The sequence below is a fragment of the Trachypithecus francoisi genome, unplaced genomic scaffold (assembly GCF_009764315.1).
Source record: "Trachypithecus francoisi isolate TF-2019V2 unplaced genomic scaffold, Tfra_2.0 Lachesis_group8, whole genome shotgun sequence".
Classification (NCBI taxonomy): Eukaryota; Metazoa; Chordata; class Mammalia; order Primates; family Cercopithecidae; genus Trachypithecus; species Trachypithecus francoisi.
In genome coordinates this window covers 6,170,396-6,180,427 of record NW_022681473.1, presented here as the reverse complement: position 1 = coordinate 6,180,427, position 10,032 = coordinate 6,170,396, and the positions used below count along the sequence as shown (strand labels likewise).

At 54.8% G+C, this 10,032-nt stretch overlaps 1 protein-coding gene across 1 annotated transcript in view; it reads left to right on the top strand.

The window, feature by feature from the left end:
• The first annotated feature begins 726 nt into the window (after nt 1–726).
• LRP5 (LDL receptor related protein 5) overlaps nt 727–10,032 on the top strand; it is a 142,520-nt gene continuing 133,214 nt past the window's right edge. Inside the window, exon 1 of the mRNA XM_033204155.1 lies at nt 727–927. Within this exon, the coding sequence (XP_033060046.1) occupies nt 846–927 (82 nt within the window). The 5' untranslated portion in view covers nt 727–845. The remainder of the gene's footprint in view (nt 928–10,032) is intronic.

Here is a 10,032-nt window from a genome sequence, read left to right as displayed (position 1 = left end):
CAGGCTGTGCCTGAGATTCTTCCTGGAGGGTTCAGTGGCTGAGCTGACACCGGTGGGCTCTTAAGAGGCCCTGGTCTGCTTGTTGAAGGACTCCAAGGTGGCGTCTGGGAGCCTGGCGGGACTTTCTCCCTGTCAGCCTAGAGGCATTTTTAGAGGAGTATGTCTGTTTCGCAATCTTCGTGTCTCACAATTCATAACTAAGGTAGAGGGTACACATTTAGTTTAAAGTAAAACCTCAAACCCACCTTCACTCCCAACCGGACAGCTTCATGCACTTCTCTCCCTGTTCCCTCCTCTGCCCTCCACAGGTGAGAGCAAGTGTCCAGGGCTGCCCCGTGGGGCCCCAGGCTTCCCGCCCTGAAACTGCCTCGCTGTGTGCCCTTGGGCAACCCAGCCCCGCCCCGTGCCTCAGTTTCTCCACTCAGAGAGGCTCCACAGGTGACACACCTGGCTCCGAGCCCCGATCCGCCGCCGGGGCCCGCGGGACGGAAACCCCGCGCCCCAGCCCCGGGCCGAGCCTCCCGGAGGCACCCCCAGGGCAGGGCGGGGAGCGCGGGGAGGGGCCGCGGGGACCTGGGCCGCTGGGGCAGCCTGGCCGCCGGCCGGCTCCGGGGGGCGCCCGCGGGAGGGCGCGGCCGGCGCGGGGGGCGCGGGCGGCGGCGGCGGGGGGCGGAGACGCGGCGCGGCTTCCGCTCCCGCGCGCCCAGCTCCCTCCTCCCCATCGTCCTGGTCCGCGGCGCCCGAGGGGTGGAGGCGGAGGCGCCGGGAGCCGCGCGAGGAGCCGCCGCCGCCGCGCCATGGAGCCGGAGTGAGCGCGGCGCGGGCCCGTCCGGCCGCCGGACAACATGGAGGCAGCGCCGCCCGGGCCGCCGTGGCCGCTGCTGTTGCTGCTGCTGGCGCTGTGCGGCTGCCCGGTCCCCGCCGCGGGTAGGTGGGCGCAGGCCGGCGGGGGGCCGCTGGCTGCTCGGACAATGGCCCCGGCGGCCCCGCGGCCAAGTGCGCGGGCGCCGCCGCCACCTCGGAAGCGACTTGGCGTGTTCTGGGCGAGTTGGGGCGCGCGCCCGGGACCCCTCTGCCGTCCCCGGCGTCCCCGCCGCGCGCGGGCCCTTTGTCTCCCCGCCCGGGCCTTCCCCGGGGACGCTGCGTCCCGGGACAGCGAGGAGAACGCGCGGGCGGCGCCCGCTCCGCCAGGTGCGGCGCGGGCGGGTCCTCACCTGTCCGCGCCCGCGGTTAGCCGGGAGCCGAGCCCGCGCTGGGCCCGTGTGGCCCTGGCCGGGCACCGAGCGGGGAATTGGGGCACGGAGGCGGGCCTGGCCCTGGGAGCCGGTTCGCTAGTCTGTTTCCAGCGGCCGCGCGGCCGGCCCGCGTGCTCCGAGGATGGGCTGAAGTTGCAGCGAGAAAGTTCTGAGCCCGGGCGCGGGGCGGCCTGGCCGGTGGCGCTGCCCCTGTGAGCCGCGTGGCTGTGGGTTTCCAAGCGGACTGACACCTGCCAGGTGCTCGGGTGACCCGAATGCCCCGTGTGGCCGCCGGGGTCCCAGATGTTGTCCCTCCTTGGGTCGGCTACACGGGGTAACGTGGTCCCAGAGCGCGGGACAGTGAGGCAGGCGGGCTCGTGCCTCAGTTGTACACGCCCGTGGGGAGAGGTAGGGCCGGGGAACTTTCTCTCCAACTTTTGGTGTTTCCCAAGGGGTGGAGTTGAGGTCAGGAGGACTCAGGAAACTTAAGCAGTTGTGAAACGCTACACATGTTCTTTTAATTTGGAGATTGCCATGTGGTTTTTCAAGCAAGCCTCTTGCTACCTAAATCATTCTCTTCGGATGTGCGTGTTTTGTTTTTCTAGAGTATGACCGGCCAAGTGGCACGGCCGGCCGCAAGTGCCTGTACACGCCCGGGCTCCTGTTTTGTTTGTGGCAGTTTAGCGGGGAAGACCTCGGGCCCCTTTGTCTGGGCCTCCTTAAGGCAAACAGCTGTCTCCCTGAATATTTCCAGTGTGGATGGTGCAGGGGGGTAGCCTTGTAGTCAGATCCCCCGGGCTGCAGCCTCTGCCTGGAGGTGTAGGGGGCAGCGGGGAACAGGAGGAGCTTGGCGCTTGTTTCACGTCCTGCTGCCTCTGACCCAAGCCTAGAGATTCTATGGGCCGTTTCACCCCAAATCTGCCTCTTTCCGGAGCGTGTTTACATTCTGGGGCCTTGTCTGGAGCTAGCAAAACAAGGTGAAGACAAAACAGCGACAATGTCTGGGGAGTACAGGCCAGCGCCGCTCCTTTTTCCGGAAATGCCTGGGTCAAGGCGGCAAAAGGGTTTTTGGGGAAGCAGTTTGTTTTTAAGAGGGGGGTTTCTAAGCCGACCACGTTGCCTTTCACCTCATTGCAGTTTTGGGTTTTGTGCACATTTTGGGGTGATGTTGCTGGAGTCAAATGCCTGTCGTCCATGTGGTTCGAGCCCCTAAGGACAAAGAATTACAGCTGTGGAGTTCAGTTGTGTGTGAGGCAAAAATAGAGTTGATTATTTTAACATTAGGCAGCAAGGCCTGGGAGCCGCGGCGAATGTGGTGATCCAGTCCTAAAATGGAAGGAAAGGGAGGAATCTTTCTGCAGAACGGTTTCTGTGTTATGTCCCTGGTTTTCTGTGGGAGATGCATGCCTCGGTCCCCAGCAAAGCCAGTAAGTGGGCAGCTAATTATTTTTCCTGATTGCTTCCTGTTGCAATTGGAAGCTGTGAACCCACGGAAATGGCTTTGTTCTAGTGGTCCCAGTGCTGAGAATTTCCCCAGCTCCCAAGCCCTAGGCCTCTCTCCTCGGGGCCCAAGTGCTTGTTCCAGGGCCGGCCTGTCCAGGCACGGTCTCTCCCCCTGGAGGTTCCTCCTGTAGATGCCCAAGGCCAAGGCTGGGCCCTCTGGGAGACCCAGCAGGGCTGAGTGGGGTTAACCAAGTGCTGTGTGGAGCACCCTCAGAGAGTCCCCTCCAAAGCAGGGCCCTGTGTGTTTAACTCCCCTCTTCAGTTCCAAGAAATTCCCCGTGAACCCGATCCAGCATTTGTTCAGCACTTTTCTGGGGAGATCCACCTCGCGCTTCCTGTCGTTTTTGGAACCCGTTTAATTTCAGCCCTGCTGTGTCACTGCTCAGGCATTTTAGTAGAACTCACACACAGGGGTGGGGGGTGCAGGCAGGTGAGGCCTCTGAGTTGCTTTCTCCCTTGCAGTGACGGGTTGCAGGACAGAGGGGGTTTTGGGGTCAGACCCACCTGGGTTTACATGCTCAGTAGCTGTTTGACTTCGGGCACCATACCTAGTTTCTGTCGTCTCGCCCCGCTACTCTCCCAGCCTTTGGGGAGCCCTGAGTGCCCTGTGTGAGACCTTTAGTCCCATCCCCGGCCCAGGTGGGGGACTGGCAGCAGCAGAGCTTCAGTGAGCGCAGTTGTGTGTTAGAGTCCTTGATCTTTCTGGCCCCGGCCAGTCTAGAGGCTGTTATGACAATAGTCTGTGTGACCTTGGACATCCAGTCCGCTGACTAACTCACTCACTCACTGCTGCAGCCCTCGGGGGCAGGAGTAGTTAGCACTGTGGACAGAGCCCCTGCGCCCAGGGTCTGATTGCAGCCTGGGATCTGGCTGCAATCTGTGCTGGGAAGCTTAGGAAGCTGACACTACCTTTGTGTGCCTCAGTGTTCTCACCTGTAAAATGGGGATAGAATCCTTCCTACCGTGAATTCAGTGAGTTAATGTGCACCTGGCCCGGTAAAATGCTGTTGCTGTTTGGCTTTGATGTCTGCTACCGTGTGAAGTGCTGGGGTTGAGTGCAACAGAATGGCACATAAGGCCCCGCCCCTGCAGGCAGGGCTTCCTATGTAGAGGGGAGGACAAGGGAAGAAGCTATGCAGAGATGGGCCCACGGGTGTTCCCTCACCCTCGGGGTGGCCTGTGAGAGGTCCTTAGAGGCCAGATCATGCTGTGGAGTCTGGTTGTGAGCCACAAGGCAGCGGAAGCTTCTAGAAAGAAGGCTTTAGGCAGGAATTGCAGAAAATGCAAGCTAAAGCCAGATCTTTCTTAGGTGAAAGGTGTTGAGTTGATTTTGTTTTAAATTGAGGCAAACTTATATAATATAAAATATTAAAGTATACAAGGCAGGCATTTAGTACATTCACAATGTTTACAACCATCACTTCTATCAAGTTATAAGAGATTTCCATCACCCCAAAATAAAACTCATACCCGTTACACAGTGACTTCCCATTCCCTCTCCCTGGATCCCCTGGTGAACACCAGTCAGCTTTCTGCCTCTATGGTTCTGCCTGTTCTGGGCATTTTGTATGAAGGTAATCTTACAATGCGTCTTTTGTCTTTCGTCTTTGGTGGCCGACTTCCTTGGTTACTGTAGCGTTTTCAGGAGGCACCCAAGTAGTACCACCTGTGGGTGTTTCAGCCTTTTTTTTTTTTTTTTGCAATGGAGTCTTGCTCTGTTGCCCAGGCTGGAGTACGGTGGTGCAATCTTGGCTCATTGCAACTTCTGCCTCCAGGGTTTAAGCGATTGTCCTGCCTCATCCTCCCGAGTAGCTTGCATTACAGGTGCCCGCCACCACGCCCAGCTAATTTTTGTATTTTTAGTAGAGACGGGGGTTTCACCATGTTGGCCAGGCTGGTGTTGAACTCCTGACCTCAAATGAGCTGCCAGCCTCGACCTCCCAAAGTGCTGGGATTACAGGTGTGAGCCACCGCGCCCGGCCTGTTTCAGCCCTTTTTATGGCTGAATAATATTCCATTGTGTGGAGGGACCACATTAAATTTGTCAGTTCATCCACTGATTGGATTGATCTTGCTTGGTTGCGTCTCCCAGCCAGCACGAGCAGGGCTCATGCATCCTGCATCCTGCTGGAGGTGGCCAGTGGGAGGATCTGGCCTGAGACTCTCCTGCCAAGGTTCAGGAATGAGCCAGGTGATGGGGACAAGTTGGGGAGTCGGTGCTGCCATCTCAGAGGAGGGGCCTGAGCCCTGAGAGGAGTGCTGGGCGGGCAGAGTGAGGGCCAAGTTCAGGTTACAGAAGCCGTGAGGCAGCCGGACATTTGTGGTTTGGGAGGCCTTGGAGACACTTAATGTGCTCTCCGAACGGGGAGTTTGTTGGGGAGGCCCTGGCGGGAGCCGGGGCTGCATCCAGCTCCTCGGCTTGGTGGCTTCGTTCACTTATTTGTTCAGGAAGCAGCAGGGTATGGGCTCTGTGCCAGGCCGCCCTGGAGGGCTGTCCTGGGGGCAGCGAGGTCCAAGTGTGATGGGCGGAGGCAGCTGTGGCTTGCTATGAGCCAGCCCCAGGGGACCCACCGGCTGGCTCCAGCTGCTCTCTGCATTCTCTTCAGCTCTGGAGAGCCATGTGCCGGCCCTCAGCCTCAGTTTCCTCATCTGCAAAATTGGGACGATGGTGTCCATCTTGCCGGTGCTGGGGTGAGGGAGCTGGGGGCCAAAAGCTCCTGCCCTGGGGCATCCAGCTGTCCTTTGAAGAGTACCCTGAGGGTGTGACTGAGAGCCAGTCCCTAGCATCCTTGTCCGGATGGGGACCAGGAGGTGGGTGAAGGTATTTGGGGTCTGAGCTCTGTGCTGGTTGCCCCCGGGGGGGCCTGGAGCCCTGAGTTAGGAGCAGAGCTGGATGCTGGTCCTATCCCTTCCTGCCCCACCTGGGTAAGTGGGGGCTGCCTTCCTGGATTGGGGGTTGGGGGGCTCCATGTGCCCCTAAGCCATGCAGAGGCGTGTGCAGACAGGCTGCTCTTAGGCACATGGGTGGCGCTCTGTGGTCCCTGCCCATTCCCAAGCCCTGTGTGGTGGTCCCTGTGCTCCAGCTCCAGTCTCTGGTTTCCAGTTTGTCCTGGTTCGCCTGTTGCCTTGTAGGGGGCGGTTGACACTTTGCTGGCCTGGCCCGTGGCTACTGGGTGACTGTGCCTCTTGCTCTCAGTGTGGCAGGAGCCTTATTTTCTGACTGAGCCTGATGGGCCGGAGGTTCTGCCACAGGGACACTGTTCTGTGTCCCTCATGCTTGGGGTCTCCTGCTGTGGACCCCCGGGAGGTTGTCTTGGGGGTGCGGGGATTGTGCTTTCTGGGTATTTTCTTATTTGCTCTATTGGAGTGTATTTAATTATATATATATGTGTGTGTGTGTGTATATATATATATATATATATATATATAAAACATCTGCTTTTAGTTTGCCTTAATGTAATTTTTTTTTGAGATTTAAATTTTTTTTTTTTTTTTTTTTTGAGTCTTGCTCTGTTGCCCAGGCTGGAGTACAGGGATGCGGTCACCGCCCACTGCTGTCTCTATCTCCTGTGCTGAAGCGATCCTCTCACCTCAGCCCGCAAATAGTCGGGGCCATAGGTGTGCACCACCACGCCCAGCCAATTTTGTTAATTTTTTGCAGAGATAGGGTTTCACTATGTTGCCCGGGCTGCTCTTGAACTCCTGGGCTTAAGCGATCCACCCGCCTCAGCCTCCCAAAGTTCTGGGATTGCAGGTGTGAGCCACAGCACCCGGCCTTAATGTAATTGTTCTTGTGGTTAGACTGAGGTGAAGGTTCACTCAAGGAGGAAAGTGGTTTTTAGCCTTTTTGGGGGCTCAAGGTCCCCTTCAAGGATGTGATAACGGCTACTCTCCTGAGAAGGTGCCTGGCGGGGGTGGCACGAGCTCCACTCCACCCCATTGCAAGAATCTAGGGCCCCGCAAGCCCTGTGGGGCACTGGGGGGCACTCACCTTCTGAGGGCCTCAGTTTCCTTTTTGTGTAAAACGGAACCAGCTAATTCCGATCTCTATGGCCTCTTCCAGCACAGGGCTTCACATTTTTCTTCCTTCAGGATCCTGAGGCCTCCGGACCGCTAGGAATTAGGGGTGCCCCCAGAAGAGGTGCTGCTTCTCTGCCCTCCCTCACCCCGCAGTGCCTGGCTCCTTCTGTCTTTTTTTTTTTTTTTTTTTGAGACAGGAGTCTCACGCCCAGGCTGGAGTGCAGTGGCACGATCTTGGCTCACTGCCACTTCTGCCTCCCTGGTTCAAGCGATTCTTGTGCCTCCGTAGCTGGGACTACAGGCATCCGCCACCACACCTAGCTAATTTTTGTATTTTTAGTAGAGACAGGATTTTGCCACGTTAACCAGGCTGGTCTCGAACTCCTGACCTCAAGTGATCTGCCTGCCTCGGCCTTCTAAAGTGCTGGGATTACAGGCATGAGCCACTGTGCCCAGCCTGCCTGGGTAATTTTTTAAAATTTGTCGTTCAGATGGGTGTCTTGCTTTGCTGCCCAGGTTGGTCTTGAACGCCTGGGATCAAGCGATCCTCCCACCTCAGCCTCCCAAAGTGTTGGGATTACAGGCATGAGCCGCTGTGCCCAGCCTGTTTTATTATTATTAATTTTATTTTTTCTCACTATTGCCCAGGCTGGCCTCCAACTCCTGGGTTCAAAGGATCTTCCCACCTTAGCCTCCTGAGTAGCTGGGACTGCAGGCATGTGCCACCACACCCTACTTCGTACTTTTACTTTTCTATCTTTGCTGTTGTTAAAAGCCAAGTGCCATTTCGTAGTACACAGGTGCACTTTACAGCATTTACCTGATTGAGGCGTTTTTCCAGCCTTCATTGCTATTACAAGGTGTGCTTGCTCATGTGTCTCTGCATGTGTCTAAGTGTTTTTATAGGATATATTCCTAGTCAAATAGTGTGTCCATTTCTGTTTTTAAAGATATTGAGGCCGGGCACAGTGGCTCACCCAGGTAATTCCAGCAGTTTGGGAGGTTGAGGCAGGAGGATCACTTGAGTCCAGGAGTTCGAGATCAGCCTGGGCAACACTGGGAGACCCCCTCTCTACAAAAAATTTTAAAAATTAGCTGGGTATGATTGCATACTCCTGTAGTCTCAGCTACTTGAAAGGCTGAGGTGGGAAAATCTCTTGAGCTCAGGAGGTCAAGGCTGCAGTAAGCCATGGTCACGGCACTGCAACAAATTTAGCCTGGGCAACAGAGCGAGACCCTCTCTCAAATACATACATACATACATACTTACATACATAACTCCTACAAGGCTGTGCCAGTTCATACCTGCAAGCATCTACGAGAACACACACTTTCCTATATCCTCTCTGATGCTGGCAGTTACAAGATTTTGGCTTTTTGCTTTTTTTTTTGGTTGCAATTTGGTTAAAAATTATAACACCTTTTGATTTGCACAACCCTCATTTCTGGTTTATTGGTATTTACTTTTCTGCAAATTGCCTACACTTATCCTTGGCCCATTTTTCTGTTGTTTGTCTTTTTCTTTTCTTTGTTTTTTTTTTTTTTTTTTTTTTTTTGAGACAGAGTCTTGCTCTGTCGCCCAGGCTGGAGTGCAGTGGCCGGATCTGAGCTCACTGCAAGCTCCGCCTCCTGGGTTTACGCCATTCTCCTGCCTCAGCCTCCCGAGTAGCTGGGAGTACAGGTGCCCGCCACCTCGCCCGGCTCGTTTTTTTTTTTTTTGTATTTTTTAGTAGAGACGGGGTTTCACCATGTTAGCCAGGATGGTCTCGATCTCCTGACCTCGTGATCCGCCCATCTTGGCCTCCCAAAATGCTGGGATTACAGGCTTGAGCCACCGCGCCTGGCCTTTTTTTTTTTTTTTTGAGACAGAGTCTCGCTCTGTCCTCAATGGAGTGCAATGGCGCGATCGCCATCTCGGCTCACTGCAACCTCTGCCTCTTGGGTTCCAGCCGTTCTCCTGGCTCAGCCTTCCAAGTAGCTGGGACTACAGGCATGTGCCACCACACCTGGCTAATTTTTGTATGTTTAGTAGAGACAGGGTTTCACCATGTTGGCCAGGCTGATCTCAATGCCTGACCTCAAGTGACCTGCCCACTTCCGCCTCCCAAAGTGCTGGGATTACAGACGTAAGCCACCATGCAGACCTGTTTGTCTTTTTCTTGTTGATTTGTGAGAGGTCTTTATTTGGTGTGGACTTTAATTCTTTGTTTTGTTTGTTTCAGGTTTCACTGCTGGTCTGTAGCTAGTCCTTCATCCTTGTTTCTGATGGTACATTATCGTAAAGTCATTCAGAAGCTTCATGTAATCAGAACTCTATCTTTTCCCTATGGCTTTTTTCCTATCCCTTGTTCCTCCACCTCCAGATTGCAAATATATTCTCCATTATTTTCTTCCAGGAGCGTTACTGTTTTGTGTTTTACATTCAGACATTATTCTGTCTGTTTTTTTTTTTTTTTTTTTTTTGGTATATGGTATGAGGTAGGGGTCTGGCCAGTAAATAGGGAGTTGTCTAACACCTTGTTGGGATGGTCCATCCTGTCCATTCATTGTAAATGCTGCTCTTTTACATGTAGTGTCCACAGATACCTGGGTCCTGATTCCAGACCCTTCACTGTGCTCCATGGCCTGTGGGTATCTTTCTGTACCAGAATGCTGCTGTCTCCATCTCTGAAGCATCAGACCATATTTTGAGATCAGTTGTGTAAATTCCCACCTCATTCTCCTTTTCAAAAGTCGTGTTGGCTCTTCTTGCACATTTATGCTTTTGTGGTGAACTTCAGAGTCATCCTATCACGTTCCACCCTTTGATCCCTTGATCTGGGGACAGTAAATGGTGATATCCAGCAGGTGTCAGAGGGCTGGATTTTAAGTGGCCTCCGATGAGCTGGCGGTCTCAGACTGTGGAAGTGAATTCATCTGCTGGGTGCAGTGGAGCCGGCCTTGACATTTGTGGGTTTTGCTGACATTTGTGGAAGGCTCTGGAGGTGCCCTTTGTGCTGACTTGGCCGAGCCACTCCTGCTGCCCAGCTCACTCTGGTGTCTGCTCAGGAAAGAAACTCTAATGCATGCTAATTTTAGCATTACTGAGTTAATTATCACTCCCCTCCCCTTGTTCATCCCAGAGCAAAATGTGGGCACCTTTCATTTCTTCCCTGGGATGTACCCCTCTATTAGTCCAGATGGGGAGGCGGTACCTGCCTGGCAAAGCTCTCAGGAAATTGCTCAACGGGGCATTAATAGCTATGTGAGCACGTGGCCTGGGCTGGAACACACC